We start from the raw sequence: 19,354 nt of genomic DNA, 5'->3' as shown, positions 1-19,354 counted from the left end.
AGTATATGGACCTAACAGTGGAATTTGATGGGAGATGGAAGTGCAGTGGTTTGAAGGCTTCACTAAATTCGAACGTTGGTTGTAACATCTGGAACTTCGCGTTTTACATAGACTGTAGCAGTTCGATTTAATTGTTCCTTACACCCAAGAGAATCAATCCCATCGATTGTAGATGGCCGTTTTGGGGGATAATATTGTCGCATTACCTTGACTAGCTTAAAGTAAGTCTTGGTTCATTTTTTAAAAATATCTGCAAGATGAATCGAATCTCGGAATCAGACCAATGTCATTTCAAATGCGTAACTAATCGCCGAGTTAGCCGAAATTGGATAGAGGATCACCATAAAAGAATCGCAGTTGTATTTAAGGACTGCAATGGGCTAATATGGTATTAATTTTCTGAATGATCGTATACTCATATTATACGAGATAATACTATACAACGTATTTTACAAACTGCAGATTAAACTATACTTTTACAATACCTTTTATAGAATTATCTGCTGCTATATTAACAGGGAAAAAATGCAAGATGGATAATTTGTGTATAAATAATCTAGTTTATAGTAATAATAAAAGAGCAGAATAAAATTCCATAGTAAGAGTAAAAACTAAATTTGCTTTGCATTAGGTATTTATTAGACGTTCATTCCTGTTTGCTTGTGTAAGATCGGATGGGATATTTCACTTGTTTGAATTTTGTTTACGCCAAGTAGCCGGTGGTGAGGTCTCGTTTGCATTAGTCCATTATGATGCGTGCCGTTTCCGCACTGAGCGAGGAAATGAATTTCCGCTATTTTCGAGGCTAGTGCAGAAATTGATGGGATTACAACGTGTTCCTTCTTTACTAGCTTAGGCCGAAGAAAGAAGAGTTGTAAATTCTCCGCAGTGGCAGTTCCACGCTGCCGTTTTCCTTATTGTTCGTGCCATCTTAGGATGAAGATAGCATCTTGTATTGAATGCTGTGCTTAGTATCAGAGATACTTCCCAGTGTCTGAAATCGATAACTGGCATTCTTATTCGAGTTAAAAAAAAAAAAAAAAAAAAAAAAATTCCCCCATCTGTTCACAGAATCAGTCTTTAATGTTATAGTGCATGACTAATTGCAAAAAAAAAAACAGTGCATTTCTCCGTAAGATTTGAAGGAGCTTGATTTTGAACCGACGTCTGCTTCATTCTGATCATAATTTTTGAATATCAATAAAATAACTAAAAGACATTTTGAGAGCCTCCATAGCTCAGTCAGTGTAGACGAAGCCCTTTGGTCATAAAGACCTGGGTTCGATTCCGACCAGTGACGTGGGAACCTTTATCTGGTCTCTTTCGACGAAAGATGAGTTAGCCGTCTCATACGGAGGTAGGGTCGCTCCCCCCCTTCCACCCCAGAACAGGCAAACTGGTCTCGTGAACATACATGGATTACAGTCATGAATAGGTTCCAGTCACATGCCAGTCCCGAGTCCGAGTAAAATTGGGAGGGGGGAAAGCAATGGTGAACTATCCTGTAAAAATGTCACCAGGAACACTCTGTGGGTAATGCCTACAAGGGTCACCCTGGATCGGAAACACTGAAGGGGAGAAACCAAAAAACTAGAAGAAACTTTAGCAGCGGGAGGGGAAGAAAACATTTATACTACATCAGGACTATTACACACGCGTTATACTTGTAAACCCTGTTTTCCCTCTTCATTTAAGATAGCAATGGCTACAAATCATTGTTACAGTCGCTCAGCTGCTTAATTATAGCCATTTTATTTCTGGTATTCCATAATACGTCATCTAGTTATCTTTACATTGCTCCGTATTACCACGCGTGTGGTCGCAAGAATTTCCATTTGTGATTGGGGGGGGGGGAATAATTATTATTACTTATTTATTTCATTTTATGTATTTTATTTATTTTTGAAGACTGCTTCCAAACCTATCGAAGGATAGGAAGTGCGCAGTCGCTAATAGAGTGCACATAGAACGGATAGTTGGCCAGTACAAGCATTCGGAATAATAACATCGGAAGCAGAATGTCAGTGCTCTATCAGCATTTCTGCGACGTTTTCGTAGGAATGATGATGATCGAGAAGAATCGTGCAATTTCAGATAATAAACTACCTCCATTGACGCTGCTGACAATTCAGGTGTTCATCTGCATCCTTGGTTAGAGAAACTTGCTCGTATGAAATTGATTTTATTCGTTCATCGTCCTCTTGGCTGAAAGCCTGCGTTCCGTATCAATTTACGTAACAATAAATGTCAACAAGCAACGGATAATTAGAACGAGGTTCAGAGTACACTTTGTCATGTAATTAAATGCAATTCGTGCCTGTTCGAGAATGGCGGTTAATGACTGGTGTAGCATTGTTCGCGAGTACAAGGCACGACCATCTGTTACCGACACGACACAACACTTTTTTTTTTTTTTTTTTCTTATTACAAAGAAGGATGAGCTCGCTATGAAAATAATTGCTAGAATATCGTAAGCAATGCTAGTTAGTGGTTATAAACTTGCAATGTAGCCGCATTGTAAGTTTGGTTACATTTTTCTGCACGGCCTTTCTTTACACCAATAAAAGTAATGAGGGTTAGGTTCATGTCTACTGAGAATGATACGAAACAAAATTACATCTCTTTTCTGGTGTAAGCAAGACGATTGCACCAAAATCACACCCGTAGCTTTTTCCATTACTCGTAATAGGAGTCCAATTAGATAATTGCACCTCCCTCCAGACCACCTAATCACATTTATCTGCAATCTAGTCACGCCCCGGAGTTGTTCTTCACCTTTTTCGATCCTCCCCTGCTTTCCGCCATCCTCTAATCAGTACGGACAGAATTAGAGGCTGTGGTTATTATGCTTGGATGGTTTATTTCTTGGAGATGTACGAGCGATAAAATCAGTGTTGCTTTCCTTGCACTGCTTCGGATATAACGCTTGTTAAAGTGTGACGTCCTGGATTAAAGTAATCAAGGAATATACACTCATGTGCAGACCCTTTTAACACTCTTTGCCCTTGTACACAACACAGCTAGTTATGTTGGGTAAATATTACTCATGTTTATGAATTTGGGTAAAATATCCGTATTTTAATTTAGACTACAAACTATTTTCATGTTAGCGAAATCTTAAAACCCAACTGTAAAAGGCAAAATAGGATTCTCAAAAGGATCTTGTCTTTCAAGTGGGTATACATGTGCGTATCGGAATGCGATAACTAACTCATAGCAAGGTGGAGCAAGCTCTTACCTGTCAAAAATTTTGCACTACTTTTTTTTTTTAAATTAGCTTTTAATCCAACATTTAGGCATACGATACAAGTATTTTCTACTATTTAATTTTACTATTTAATATTTAATTCTACTATTTAATATAAAGAGAAACTGATTTTTCATTGCAGATTACACTTCAAAGTAGTTTTTACCTGAAAATCAGCTTTCACCTTGGTGATTATTATCTTATCTTTCCTTGGTTTCTTTGCACAGAGCGAGATTTTAAATAGCGATTTGCAGGAAGCTTTGCAAATAGGAGACAGAAACGCTTTTACGAAAATTATTTCGTGTCTTGAGTTTTTTTTTTTTTTTTTTTTTTTTTTCCTCCTGCAAAATAGACACATACCATCCGAAGATCTTGGACGTAAGGGACCTTTGACCGAAATATGTAATAGAAAATGAAATGGAATGGGATACTGTTGTTTGTTATGAACATTCCATTATGTTGCCCAGACTTGTTTATACCGCTCCATGACATTGCATGCACCTCGTGTTAATTATATGAATAAAATACATATTCATTGCAAGAAATTTCAAAATCATCATATATACAGAGGTAACCATGTTTTTTACGAACTACATTGTTTTTATATCCAGACAAGTAGGCCTGATTACTTATTCCCACAGAACAGAGTTTTCACTGAACTTTGGATTTCCCTCTCTCTCTCTCTCCCTCCACGCATCCACACACACAACACGCTTCCTAGTAGAACAAAATATTCTCCAGAAGGTCATATTTTGTTAATATTCAGATATTGTGCCTTTTACTCCTCTTTCTTGTTTGTTAGCATCATATTCGGAGACGGATGGGAAAACCCCCTCAGTATTAATCACTTCAACTGCGCCAGCAGCTGATCATAGCTAATTTATTGTCGCTGTTAGGTGTGAGACATAGAAATCGATTTTTCAATGCAGGAATGAATGCCAGCGGTTTAAAAAAAAAAAAAAAAAGCGCCAAGTTTTATAAATATATTCCAGTACTTCCTACATGAAAAAAATAATACGCTGTTTTTTTATAATAATATAATAAAACAGCAACAGACAATTGAATCATTTAAAGATGTTTCTTAAGGAAATTGAGTAGCAGAGCCTACTCGTTTTGATATTTAAAGCTAGCATCAGGTATAACTTTGTAAAGGAGGTGTTTTATAGTGTCACAAAAACGCTGGGTTATTTTTGCTATATTTATGTTAAGTAACTGATTTTATTGTAGTGCAAAAATAAGATAATTTTTTCTTGAATTTTCTAAGACTGATGCACTATTGAATAAATTTATTTATTTTTAATTTTTTCTACGTGAAAATTCATCTGAAAATAACAACAGAAAAAAATCTTATCTTTCTCTCTCTAGCTAAAGAACGATGGCAGCTGAATCTTCTTTCTAATCAAGTGGAACAACCTGCACCACGTCACAATCATTCTTGTGTAGTACACGACGGTTGCATGTGGGTCTACGGTGGACTCACCGACCTTCAGTCTCGAAGCGATTTCTGGAAATGGGATTTCGGTAAGTTGCTGACAGATGGGGACCATCTTGCAGTTCAAAATACGTCATTAGTTCATAAGTAGCTGATATGAAGTATTTTTGGAAGTTAAATCTTTCTCCGAATATAATTGACTTTTAATGCTATTTATTTAGTTAGTTTTAGAGAGATTATTTATGTTTTTGTTTAGTCAGCCAACAGTGGAGTCGTGTCAAGAGTCAGCGAGGACCCGGAGAACTGCATGCGCATTCTGCTGTCAAGGCAATGGCATATATGTACATATTTGGTGGAGAGAGATCTGGAATCCTGCTTAATGAGCTCTGGAGGTATCACTTCGGTAAGTGATTACATGTTGACCAATTTTTAATTCCACATGTCGGATCATTAAAAAAAAAAATGTGCAAACCTCAAGGTTAGGGAGAAGCATTATTGCTCTTTTTGAAGGTCAGTATTTTTAACACTGCCTCGACTTCACACTGCTCAGAAATGCACTCAATGTGCCATCCATGTTTCTCAAATTCTCTTGCTTGTGCTTGATGCATAACCTCGTATCAGAGGTTATATATGATATTATCTAATCTCTCGTCTTCGATGAAATTCATAAAATATGCTATAAAGATATTCTATAAATAGTATGTGCCTCTAGTAGTCTGCCGTGCATTTTGATGCCTTAAATATCACCTCATAAATCGACAGGAAGTGTGGATATGGGAAAAATTCACATGTTGTAACTGGTTTTATTCTTGTCAGTGATAAAGGTACCATTGCAGAAGTGTATAAATCGGTTAGAAGACGGGATTACTACTTCAAAGGAATTGTTGATTCAGAAAAAAAAATCTGTCACTGGAAATGCACCACAGAAATTAAAAAAAAAGGAATCTTAAGGTTGAATTTGCCATTCAACCTTATTTCGAATCTATCCTATGGATTCAAAACCTATAGGATAATTAATACAGGAATGACATAAGAAATAATCAGGAAACTGTTCTAGAGCTCAAACGCACTTTTTCAAGTTACTTCGGGTCACAGCGAACGATGAAAATCATCTGCCATCTCGAGATATTCACAAATCCATGCAACAGTGAGATTTGAATGCACAGCCTTTTAGTTGCAGATACTGTCTGCAAGGTCGCTTAATTGACTAATGCTGTTGTTTTGAGCCTAAATCAATCATCATTCACTGGGCGATGTGAGTTTCAGCAATCACTATTCAATCTGTAAATTACCAAAATGAAATCAGAGGCTGCATTCCTGATTTAGTCCACATCATCTTACAATTCCTTTCCCTACCCCTTTTCCCCAAGATGGTAATTCATATAGATCTCGCCTAATCTGCTTTCATTTTTTAAATCGTGAATCTTAATTGTGAAACACCATCATACGTTAGTACCGTGTGTGGATTAATAGTTAGATAACCCGGAAATTCTATTCTGCATAACAAACATGGAACATTTTCAAGCCAAGCTTCCAATAACTAGAATTATGGTCTCAAGCCTGGAGAGAAAATTCATCATATACCATCTAAAAACATTTACAAACATCCATGTCCGGCAGTGGGATTCGGATCCTCGACCTATTGCTTAAAGAGCGGAGGCGTGATCATGAAAACAATCCTGTTTAGCTTTCAGACGCCAGAATAATGTATGCGCTATTTGAATGGCGTTCAACTCGCATCCGAAAGATATTCAAGTTATTCAGACGTGTGGATGTTTCACATGATACCATGCTATTTCTGATTTTCCTATCAAGCAATATAGCAGTCCACATTTATTGCAGACCATTACTAATCATGAATATTTCTTGTTCAGTATTTTATTATGATGAAAAGTCAGATAATAGTTCGATATTTTTATGATATATTTTTTGATATTTGATATATTTTAATGTCGGTTCGGCAAACACGAAATTCTGCACAATCTACAACTGCGCTGTTTGCCCGAGTGGTTAAAGAGAAACATGGAACTTCATCACAGTTTTTCCCATGAACAATGGTCTCCAGCCGTTGTCCTGAGTTAAATAATAAAGAAGACTGTTGCAAATCAGCGTATATCGAATGGAAGAGAACGATAAGTTCCAACCCCAAATGCGTACCTATGGTTATTAGCAATTGCTCTTATTTCTACATGCTAGAAAAAATGGTGGCCATTTCGGCTGAACAGCGAGTATGAAAATTCCTCTAGAAAATTCACAAGACAAAAACAAAAGGAGTATGAGAAAGAAGTCGAAGTGAATCTGAGAGAAGTTTTAGAATACTGTAGTTACATCTAAGCTAACGCATTGGATGGACTTTGGATTTATGCAGTGTTAGTTGGCACGGGTGAATACTCTAGTGTCTTGGGGGAAGGGGGTCGGTTTTTTGGAAGCTATGGATGAATGTGTTTGTGCAGTCAGGCCATGTAGAAAAGCTGAGAAATTTGAGCCCAAGAATAGAAAATCATCTGATCTTCGTAGGGATCTGATTATTACCAACGATAAGGGGAAGTGAAGAAGCGAGATCTTTCTTACGATAAAGAAGACAGGCTTGTGTTTTGGTAGCATTGAAGTTGACCTTCAAAGTAGGATGTTCCTACCCTACTGGAGAAAGGCAAAGACATTAGAGTTTAAAGTATTTGTTATGGAGGATCTTGCTAAGTTTGCGAAATGAAGAAGGGGATAAAGGAGCAAATTAATATTTAAATACAGTATATATATATAACATGGATATTAACTTGGATTTATTTGATTGGTTAATATTACAGCCGAAGCGACTTATGGATATAAGGACAGTGTATTCTCTCTCTCTCTCTCTCCGGAAATGTCGAGTGGCACACAAGTTCCGCCAGACGTTTCCATTGCCTGTGTCTAAAAGTGGGTACTGTTGTCTAGGGGATCAGCTGTGGGATGGAAGTGGCAGAATTCATATTGTTGATCTTAATTGGCAGGTGATTGGCTGAATATAGAATGGAAGCAGGCTATCTGGTAGATTGCAGACGATTTGAAAGGTTCTAATGACAATATAGTATAGATATTAATTCAAGAGCAAAGTCGGACGAGAATAGTATCTGAATCAGAAGTCCTAGTATGCAAATATTATGCAATTAAGCGTAATATTAAAGGAGAAATGCTGCGAGCTGTTCTAATATTATAATATAGTTAGTAGGTTGCCTCCCTCATTCATAAAAAAATTAAAAAAAAAAAAAAATTAAACCAAAAGTTTAGTCTTTGGACAATTTTTTTATTATGTGACTCCCACCCACGAAATGTAAAAACCAATAGTACATTGGTTGGCTAAGAATTTAGTTCTTAGTTTTCTTAGAATTTAGTTTTTTTTTTTTTTTTATCAATTTTGTACATAGTTTTGTATTTTCTGGAAACCTTGCTCTAGAAACTAAACATGGAATTTTTTTCCCAACCACTTCAAGCCTCCATTAGACAGGTTAGTGATTTCACATCGCAAACATCCATGCTCACGGTGGGATTCGAGCCCGAAACCCCTTGGGTGCAGAGCTGATACCCTAACCGCTCGACCTACTCGTCGAGCAATTTTGACGTGAAAACAACAAATTTTATTATGATGCTATAATGTCATATGGGTGTGAAGGCGGTGCAGGTGGCATTCTGCTGATACTTTGTCAAGCAGAGGGCAGTTTTTTCTATAGTTGGTCCTTTCACAGATTTATTCAAATCAGATTTCACAGCCTGATTTGAATTTGTTGACACTTTTGTAATAGTTTTTGCAAACTGCAATATAGATTGAATATGAAGCTGGTGTTTTTGTTTCAGTCCACTTGAGATATGTCGAATTTTTTCCAGCCCAATTGTTGGCGAAGCATAATGGTCGGCGGTTTGGGGGACTGGAGATGTAAAATCAGTAAAATCACTTATTCTAGAAATGTCTTCTATGATAAGGATTCAGAAACATGCGCTGTTTGGGCATGAATTTCCTCAAAAAGATCTAATTGGCGCTCCATCTTCTGTGAACAACAAGGATGGAATATCACCATCGCAAAGGAGCGGTATCCGGATCCACTGGAGACGTGTGGAAAGGATGGTCATCACTTTATCCCTCACTTTTGCATAAATGCTGGTTCGCTCAAGATGGTGCGTCACCTCACACATCAGTTATGGCTAGAGAATGATTGTCAGAACACTTCGGGTGGGGAATGGGCTTCCGACAGTCCTGATCTAATCAATTTCAGGGGCTCTGTGCACGAATGTGGTGCAAAACTTTACCATAAGACTAAAAAATGTATAGGGGGGTGCATCGTAAACATGTGTAATAGCTCCGGAAGCAGAAAGTATTGTCGTATAATTTTTAAAAGCCGTAGGAAACATTTCAAATGATAAATTATATCTGTCACCATAAAGCTAAAAGAAGTGGAAATATTGCCACACATGACAAAAACGGCAGACAGCTATCAGTAAACTCGATGAAAGAATGGAGAAACTACTTTCAAGAATTACTGAATGTTGATAATCCCAAACATTCAAGTCAGTTAGCAGACCTGCATCTAACCACCACTCTACCAATAAATTGTGAAAACTTCACTGAAAAGGAACTAAAAATAGCAATAGATCAAACCAAAGCAGGAAAGTTCCCAGGGATGATTGACGGAATTAGAGCATAAGCTTTCAAAAATGCTGGGTATAATACATATTCCAATCTCCCTGCCATAATGAATCAAGCTTTAAACACTGGAATAATACCTCAACAATGGAAACAAGGCCTTATTGCCCAAAATAGGCAGTCTTAATAGAATGGATAACTACAGAGGTATTACTTTGCTATTAACCACAGTTAAAATCTACAATAGGATGATACTCAATAGAATAGAACCTTACTTAACACCACTTTTAAGAAAAAACCAAGCTGGATTTCTAAAAAAACGATGTACAATAGAACAGATACATTACATCAGAAGAATCATAGAAGGTTCACGTGATAAAAATTTACCACCTTTATAGACTTCAAAAAAGCCTTTGACTCCATTAATAGAGAAACAATGCTTAAAATACTCAGCTTCTACCCTCAAAACTCATACAAGCAATCTCAGCGCTTTATAAAGATTACAATGCTACAGTAATCTTTAAAACAGAAACATGAATCATTTCCAGTGACAACAGGAGACCTGTAAGGTGATGTACTAGCACCTTATTTGTTTTTAATATGCTTAGACTACATCTTCCCGACCATCAACACAGAAGATCTTGGTTTTAACATTAAAACATCCACCCACACCATGCAAATAACTGATATTTGCTTTGCTGATGTTGTTATACTTATTGATACAGAACCAACAAATGCACAAAAACATCTCAGTCTACTAGATGCACAGGCTAAACTTATTGGTCTGCAGATCAACATTCAAAAGTCCAAAGTATTCTCAATAGGTTGTGAAAACTTCATACTTCATATCAACAATAAACCCTTAGAAAGGGTAAAGGACTTTCAATATCTTGGATCATACATCAGCAATACAGAAAATGATATCAGAAAATGTAAACAGCTGGCTCTAGTCTTCCATAACAAACTCCGCCCCATCTGGAAATCATCATTAGTATCATTAAAGACAAAATTAAGACTATACCATGCATCCAGGAGATCCATCTTCTTGTATGGTTCTCAAACCTGGAGAATAAGCAGCAAAAAAAACTACAGATCTAATTAACTCCTTTGGAACTACATGTCTCAGACTGATCCTTGGATACACCTGGATGGACCGTGTCACAAACTCTGCTGTGCTAAATCTGGCGAAGCAAGAACCACTTGTCAGTATAGTAAAAAAAAAAACTACAACTCAGATGGCTTGGTATTCAACTCATCAACTCAGACATCCTGAAGTCTTGTCCTTTTTGGAATCCCTCATCCTGTACAAACCAGAAGATGGCAAACGCAGTAGAGGAAGACTATGCAAACAACTTTGGCAATACATATGTGAAACCATCAGTAGGCTGAACTGCAAAACTCCATCTGACATCTACCAGTTAGCTCAAGATAGACAGACTTGGAAGACCATAATTTGCAATATTTAATTTTTAATATAAATCTCTTTTCCCTATATATATATATATATATATATATATATATATTCAAATTTCATTGAATGTGAATTTAAAAAAAAGTCCTACTTTGGGGGGGGGGATAATTGTGTTAGGACCATTGCAACAAAAATATCTTAATTTCTTCCAAGCTGGATCAGTGGAACTATTGTGGTATTTAGCATATTGAATTCACCAGGGAAGTTGACCTCACTGTTTGAATAACTCGAAAAAAAAAAGGTTTTGTGTGGATTTTTTTTGACGGGGGGGGGGACGTTTGTTATTGTATTTTGCGAGAGTTTTTTTTTTTTTTTTCCCCTGATCGGCAGTGTTATTATATTTATAGTGTATTTTCTGGTTAATGATGCGAAAAACGTCATTGAAAGACCAGGATATAAATCGAACACGGGATACACATTATTACAGTCAATGTATACATATTCTCGCAAGAACATGTATAAATTTATAATTGAAATACGCATTGATTTCTGGGTGTCATACGACAACAGTTATAGCTTTTAATTGAGTTCTTTTATAAATGATTTGATTTAAAAAAAAAAAGAAGTCCAATGTATGTTATTTTCTTTTCAAAATGTTTGGTAAACGATTTATGTTTAATTTTTTTATCTTCCATCGTGTCTCTCCCCCCCCCCATCTCTTAACAATGAAATAAAATAAATACGTGCTTGTTTTCCAGAAATAGCACGAGCGTGTAAGCTGCAATCTAAACTCGCAACAAAAATATATCGAGATGTATCTAAGTTTAACACATTTTCCCAAGCGAGTTGCTTGCGATTAAATTCCCAGTAAAAGATATCTGTATATATACCAAGTTGTATAGAATTGTTTGCAGTTCTTGTATTCCACAGGGAAGCTTTCAAGGAACGTGCACTGCCTCCGTACTCCCCAAGAAGAATATCTGTTTCTTATGAGGCGGTAAGACATTTTGTTGAGATTTCCCACATGACTGTTCAAAGATGCTATTGATCATTCTCCGTCCGTTTCTTGCTGAGCATGGAAACTGGTCTTTTGACATCCATATTAGCTTTTGTATTATCGTTACAATAGAGGCGTGGCCATACCAGACTAGTTATTCTAACTATATCCGCTTGTTACGTAACTTTAGCAGCCTGGAGCAGTGGCTGTTTTCATTGGTAAGAAATAATTAATGCATGCATTTGGTGGTTGCTATGGTCACGTGACTTACTAAGCCGTGTTGGTGCTTGGTTAAAATTCCAACAATGTATTTTCCTTTTAAGCCAAACTTCCATGATTAAGTCAACAAATAATCAAAATCGGCAAGCTCAAATGAATTTTCGTTATGATAAACGATGCGTATTATGTTGACATTGAAAAGCAAGTATAAATAAAGTCTCCCTTAAACATTTAGTTCTGTTTTTTCAACTTTGAATGCCAGATTTTAAAGTCAGCGTCGTGTATTTGGAGCATGGTGTTGTGTATCAGGATTTGGTTTTCAGCTAAAGCAACATGTGATAAACAAAGTAGCCGATGATACACTACACTACCTCTAGAAAATTTCACAAATATATTAGGAAATGGAATTGTAAAACCATCTTTATAGATCTGATTACAGGCTGTATGTTTTTTCCTGATATTGCAGTCATGAGAGGAAATTATGTGAAATTTTGATGTTTGCCGACGCTTCTGTTAGTGGATGATTTGATGGAAACTGAGAATATTCAAAAATTTACACAAAAATTCCTTGTATATCCTCATCGGAAATATAGTTGAAGATATAAGAAATTTCTTCGTAACTTCATATTTCATTGAAAGTAATGGAAAAAGGTTGCCGATGGAAAATACATCATACATAAAACGCGAGGGATTAAATAAAAGAAATACTCCATTAGTGAATAAATTAAAAATTAACGAACGATTAGACTTAGCCATCATTTGATGAATACGTCTTATTGCTAGCCAGAGACTTGCACATGTTATGATTTAGTCGACTTGATTTAATGACTGGCACTTACATTGCAAAGATCTGATTTTATAATTACGAGAACAAACGAAAAGTCATTGCCAGCATATGTTTGCCATATTGTAGCGTTATTAACATCCAGAACAGATAATTGAAAGATTATTAATATCATGTTCATAATTTTTTTCGACAAATGGCGACACTGCATTGACTGTTACAGCATTACAAGCGTGATGTCCTTCTTGTTCATTTTTATACCACAATTACAATAAATATTGTACGATTTTTGTAGTCCTATAATATCAATCCAGGGTGGCGTTTATCTGCTGTTGCCCTGTGTAAGGAGGATGTTTTATCTTCCTCTGCAAATGGACCATTTCTTCTACAAGTAGTACTTGTACTTGCCAGCGTCTGGTAATTCTGATTTGCAGTTTGAAGTTTTCGCTCGAGCAAATATTTCTCCATCGGTGATATCGATCCGTCCATGTTTGAACTGCTAACACCATCGATTTATTGTGACAAACATATAGTGATAAAGATCTTGTGACGTTTCTCTCGTGTGTAGCTATGCTGGAAAATCGTATTAAAAACATTAAGTATTTAAAAAAAAAGATAAAGAAGGTCATAAATGAGTGGTTTCTTTTTGTTTTACTTCGTAAGCTGCAGGTCACCTTGCCAATATTTCTTGGTCTGCTCCCATCTTTCCCTCTGATTAGAGATTGATAACAAAATCAGAATATAGACGGCACATAATTACCTTTTTGTTGAATTTTCATCAGATTTTTTTCCCATTTTGTTTATTGTATATTAAAGATAAAATTTTATTCCTTAATTTCATAATTTAATTGCTTTAAATATTTTCTTAATTTAAATTGCATTTAATGGTGAATGAAGAATTGAGTAATACAACAGTTTACTGATAATGTCTCATTGTGGTCAGGTGCATTCCAAGAAATAGGAGGGGGATCTACTTAGTTGGAAAAATCGTAGTATTTATTAGTTAATGGATAAGCGATAACAAATTATGAAAGCATAATTACACGAAGTGTTTGCATACTGTGAGATTGCGTATTGAAAGTTAATGTGAAATATATATTTTCCGAAATTAGGTTCATATTCCATTGAAATTCGATGGAAGTTTTTTGAACTTTATCTGGCCGGTCTGGTTGGACGAGTGGTTAGCGTACCCGTCGTGAGCATGGATGTTTGTAATTATCCTCGGGTGGAAGATGAATTTCGTCTCCCGCTTATTTCGAGGCTTGAAATTGCTGAAAACTTCCATGTTTTGTCTCTAGAGCAGAGTTTCCGGACCATGTAAAAATAAAATTAAAAAATCGCAATGTATATATCATTAAAATAGAGGTTTTTCTCGGTTTGATGAAATATTAAAAAAATTTATTTAATGACTAAAAAACCGAGATTTTGAGTAAAATAAATTTATTAATATACACGACTAGTTTCGTCTGAGGACATAAAATTAGCTTCATCAGGTGTAAGGTAAAAAGGACAAAGAATATCAGAGAAAATAAACGAATACCGGATTTCTACACAGCAGAACGTATAAAACAACAGAGGTTAATGTGAGAAAGAACTTTGGCTGTAGCAACATGGCTATGCGTGCGTGTAAGATCTTGTGATCTCCAGTGTTGAATGGCAAAGCTGTGCGAGTCTGGCAGACTATAGCTCAGGTTGTTATTGATATGGACGGGATTAAGAACGATTTCCTTATATTCTAGAATCCGTCTCTCTAATTCGTCATGAGATCTGTGAACGTTGTTAGTTAAATCCCAGTGTATTTGATGTTGTATGCCTTCTTCATTAGAGTTTGCCGAAAATAATACATGGCGTGACAAGGCGCTGGCTCGAGTTCTGTTGTAGGAAATGTCTCTTTTATGCTTTCTTGACGGAGTTCGATGGATTTTTCCGTTTGACCGTAGTATTCGCAGAGGACCCTGTAGACACCAGGATATTGGAGACTATTATGTCTATCCTTTGGACGGCTTAAGATTAAGCGGCGTTTTTGTAAAGTAGTGAAAAAGGTCTTGATATTGTATTTCCTTAAAATTTTTGCCAAAACTAGGGATAGAGAGCTAATATAAGATAAAGAAATGCAGCCTTTGGGATTAGTTGTATCTTCATTTTGTTGTTGATGGTGACGTTTAAACAGCGTTCTATTTATAGTACTCCTAGAGTAGCCGTTGTTTTTGAAAGTATTTTGAAGGCTTTTGAGTTCATTTTGACGTTCTTGTTCGTCTGACAACAAAGATCTTGCTCGGTGACCAAGAGTTGAGATGATGCTGAACTTCTGTGGTGGATAATGATGTGAGTCAGCGTGAATGTACCTATCGGTATGCTTTGGCTTCCTAAAAATGGAGAATTTGATATGTTCAGCTGACTTGGTTAGTTGAATATCCAAGAAGAAAGAGACCCGTCCACTTCTAGCTCATATGTGAATTTAATATTTGGATTAATGTCGTTCAAATGATTTTGAAATATTTTGAGGTTATCTAGGCCATGTGGCCAAGTCAAGAATACATCATCTATGTAACGGAGCCATATCTTCGGTTTTAACGGGGAGGAAGAAATTGTTTTTTCTTCGAAGTTTTCAAGATAGATGTTTGCAAGGACTGGAGATAATGGACTTCCCATTGCTAAACCGGAGCTCTGTTTATAAATAGAGTTTTCGAATTGAAAATATCCTTATTTGACACAGTGCAATAGCAGTGGTGCAAAGATCTTTTTTGAAACATTGTCCTTTGAAAGAGCAAGAACCTCTTCAGTAGGGACATACGTAAAAAAAAAAAAAAAAGGGACACAAAGTCAAAGCTTGCCATGATATCCGACTTGGAAATTTTGAAGTCTTTAATCTTGGAAACAGAGTCTGGTGAGTTTTTGATGAAGGAAGATTTTCCCTTGAAACATTTCAGAGAGAAAGCGAGGTATTTTGATAAGTTGTAGGTTAGGTTAGAATAGAAAAGCATTCAATATGATTGCAAACTTTAGAATTGATAGTAGCAATTAAGTCTTAAAAATATTAGATGCAAACGAGATTGATGCATGGCTGTAACAAAGGAATGTAGAATGAGTCCTGTTCACGTGTTGCATATATTATCTGTTGTTAAAGGCTTTTGTCCGTAATATTTTTTTGTATTCAGTATTTTTCTTACTAATACCCCGAAGATGCTATCGGTCCTACATATCGAAACGGGCAGTTTCATAAATCACGACGGTAAAATTTCCCATAATTGTTTGCACTATGTTGTGAACTCATTTTATCATGCTTTTTATATCGTTCAGGATTTAGGAGTTGTCTAGTAGTAGTTGTTTAATTACAGTTTCGATTTAGTATTTTTTTTATTTCACTTCCAAGTTTCTATTTAGTGAAACTTAAGATTTTAATTTTTCCAGATCACTTTTGTTAATTACCATCCTTCCCTTCTTTTTTAGCCACTGAATCATGGGAAAAGATCATCGCCGAAGGAGTGCTTCCAAACCCAAGGGCCCGCCATGTTGCGATCTCCAATCCTAATCTGCAGTGTTTCGACAACACCATGCAGGCGTGGGGCGAACACCACGGCGAACTTCCAGAAACAGGTAGCAATGCCTGCAAGGTCAACGAGAAGACTTCATCGTCCGGAAACCCACCTAAGTCAGTTTCTATGTTTTTCGGTCAGGGTACTGAGCCAGAGAATGGGCGAAAACATTTCAAATTCAAAGTGCACCCGATGTCCAGACTTTGTAGCAAAAGTACAAGTTCCGATGAGGAGGATGACGAAGAATATTCCGTTAGTTATAACCATAATGCTGCCCAAGTGAATCTCAGGTAATCTTCAGATATCTGTTACTTTGCTCCTACAAAGCTAGAGTAATTTTGGTGCAGATAATTAGAACAGATAGTCAGTGAGATTACCTCAATGATATCGAATGAAACTTCACCTGTGGATTGGACGTTAATGTTCAGAATTTTACTAAGACCAAGTGACCGTTAACTCGTATGGTCTGAAATATATATTAACCGGAGGTCATAAAGGTAGTCGTTAAAGATGCTTTTCCACATGCAAAACATTCTAAAAAGCATATCGTATGAAACGTTGCTAATTTAAAAGCGAAATATTCACCATTGGATGAGTTCGTGTATGTTTTGCAAAATGTGCATTAGACTGGTCCTTTAATATGAAAGCTGCTTCGCCACCATGCAGAGAAACTCATCCCAAGATCTAGACTCAGTTTCATACCGTACTCTTACTCCCACTGGCTTCTGTTTTGTATGAAACGCTAAGCTTGGCGTTTCTGTAGCCAAAACGGGTAGTCAGATTAGGAACTGACTATTTTCATACAAAATACTCTAACTTTGATTATATTTGTTATGGAATTTCAGTTTTTATTTACAAACCTGGAAAACAATTGAAAAGGTGCAGTTTGAATATTTTGTTTGTTTTAATACAAACAACTAAAAAATAAAATTAGCCCAAATCAGAAGCACACAGTTTCTTTCTTTCTTTCTTTTTTTTTTCCTTTCCTGGTGGGCTAACATTGGTATGAAATTGGAATCGTCCACATTACATGTATTCGTGTATGTAATTTGCACGGTTCTCATTTCATAAAATACGGCTTAGGTGCGTTTAACTGTATTTTATTCCCCACCAGGTCCCTCAGAGAGAAGATCTCCAGCAGTCGTTTAGTTCGAAGCATTTCGAGCGGCAGCTATTCCATCCTTCATAACCAGTCTGCAGATCCCCGCCATGACGAGCTGGAGCGACTAGTGGAGGAGAGCACTCCGCAACAGCAGCGGGCACGCATGCAGAAATCGCACAGCTCGGACGCCGTCCTTGAATCCGACAGTGAATCGGCTACTCCACAACACAAGTCACGACCTCATTCCGAAGTACTTCCTGGTCAGGTGAGTGGTGACGCCCCATCGTGGGACGATTATTCGAATGGACAATCGTCGTCGTTGTCGGGAAGCAGAGCCACTACAAAAGAGCCTGCGGAGAAGGTTGCTAACGGGGAAGCCTGCTGCTGTTACCATGGTAATAATACGTCCTCGCGTCTTGTCTCTCATCCGGGCCACTCTCAGTGTGATAGTTGTCGCCATGGCAACCAAACTTCCGCCCGTGCCAGTCGACTCGGTTATGACGGACCATTGTCCACGGTGAGGGATGTGGAAGAGGAAAACAGCGAAGGAGCGGACGATGGTGTGACGGCTGATTCCGCTGATCAGAGGCCTCCTTCGAGCGACATCCTCGTCGATTTAAACTCCACCGACCCGAGTTTGGAGAGAACGCGATCCGCCCGTTTCACGTCCAGTGCAACCCTCTCCGACTTGGCTTCCCAGACTTGTACCCCTAGTGTAGAAAGCCGAGGCTTGCCCCACTCAGTTTCCCACAGTTCGGGCTACCATTCGTTCACAGACGAAGAAGGTGGTTCCGAGTGCTGTCACCGGGAGTTTGCCAGCGGTTTAAATTCTTCGAATTCAAGAAAAGCATCTCTACGTAATCGTGATTTGGAACTCAAGACGTTCACCCCAACACATCAAGCTCGTCCTACTGATCCAGAAATTTCCAATGCTCCAACAAAAGAGCGAGCTCGATCCTGGGATAGAGCTTCTCAAAGAAGGCAAATTAAAAGCTATCCTAGTACTGGCGTGACCTCTGTCATTACGAGTGACGACTCATTTCTGAGGTGTCGGGACAATCGCCTCAAAGGAGAAACTCAGTCGCCCAGTCGATTGTGGTCTCGTAGCCCATCAAAGACGAAAATCGAACAACATAACTGGCAGCTCTGTTTGTATGTGTTTGGTGGGAGGGAACAGACAGCTCCCGGAGTGTATAGGCAACCAATATCTGTGTGGAAATTATACATATGATAGTTTCTTGACAGGTAAAGCATTCCGAAATCCACAACTTTTTTGTGTGCTATTCCTTCAAGAAGAAACGAGCCAACACCACTGCCCTCTGGTGCCGAAATGTTGCCTGATGAACTCCCAAAATTTAATGGCTCGCTGCAAACTCTACTGAGGAAAAAGTCAAACGTCTCGAGCTGTTGTGTGTTGTTGTTTTTTTTTCTACATGTTTGCTGTTGTTAGACCGACCTTTTAGTGGTCATTTTAAAGAGAAATTTGGTGATATATTTTCTCTTTTTCTCTGTCTATATATATATAGACACACCCACCAGCTTAATATTGATTTTAGTCGAAAATTCTAGTGACTGTGATCATGTTGTACAGTATTTGTAGGTGGAGAAAGGCCTCGCCAACGTCAACGTCCATCAGAGCTATCTCCGTATTTTTGTGTCATAGAACTGCATCTTTTCTCTGCAGAAATATGTTTTCACGTGGAGAAAAGAGAGAACATCCGTCTCTCTGCTTCTGATTTTATAAAATAACATTACTGCCACGTTAGATTCGCAGCAACAGATACTTGAGACAAACATAACAATCTAGATTAGTGCTAATGTAGTTTTTTTAACATTTGGATTCTTTATTATTATTATTATTATTGTTATTATTATTATCTTTTATAAGCGATAAACATCAGATCCCCGTAGTGTTTTTTTCTAGTGGACGTATAAGTCATATCTAGGTTTACGTATTCACTATAAACCAGCATTCTTCATCATTGTTCAAGATATTAAAATTATGGAACAAATT

General features: G+C 37.3%; 1 protein-coding gene across 1 annotated transcript in view; it reads left to right on the top strand.

Moving 5' to 3' along the window:
* LOC150105501 (uncharacterized) overlaps window positions 1–18,571 on the top strand; it is a 117,591-nt gene extending 99,020 nt beyond the window's left edge. The window contains exons 5-8 of the mRNA XM_090393975.1: window positions 4,613–4,768; window positions 4,936–5,082; window positions 16,153–16,528; window positions 17,353–18,571. Of these exons, the coding sequence (XP_090250101.1) occupies window positions 4,613–4,768; window positions 4,936–5,082; window positions 16,153–16,528; window positions 17,353–18,571 (1,898 nt within the window). The remainder of the gene's footprint in view (window positions 1–4,612; window positions 4,769–4,935; window positions 5,083–16,152; window positions 16,529–17,352) is intronic.
* The last annotated feature ends 783 nt before the right edge of the window (window positions 18,572–19,354 follow it).

Source organism: Typopeltis vanoorti, chromosome 6 (genome assembly GCF_054136105.1).
Source record: "Typopeltis vanoorti isolate ZY-2024b chromosome 6, IOZ_Tvanoo_1.0, whole genome shotgun sequence".
Taxonomy (NCBI): Eukaryota; Metazoa; Arthropoda; class Arachnida; order Uropygi; family Thelyphonidae; genus Typopeltis; species Typopeltis vanoorti.
Note: the sequence above shows the minus strand (reverse complement) of the source record. Positions and strands in the feature narration are given on the sequence as shown.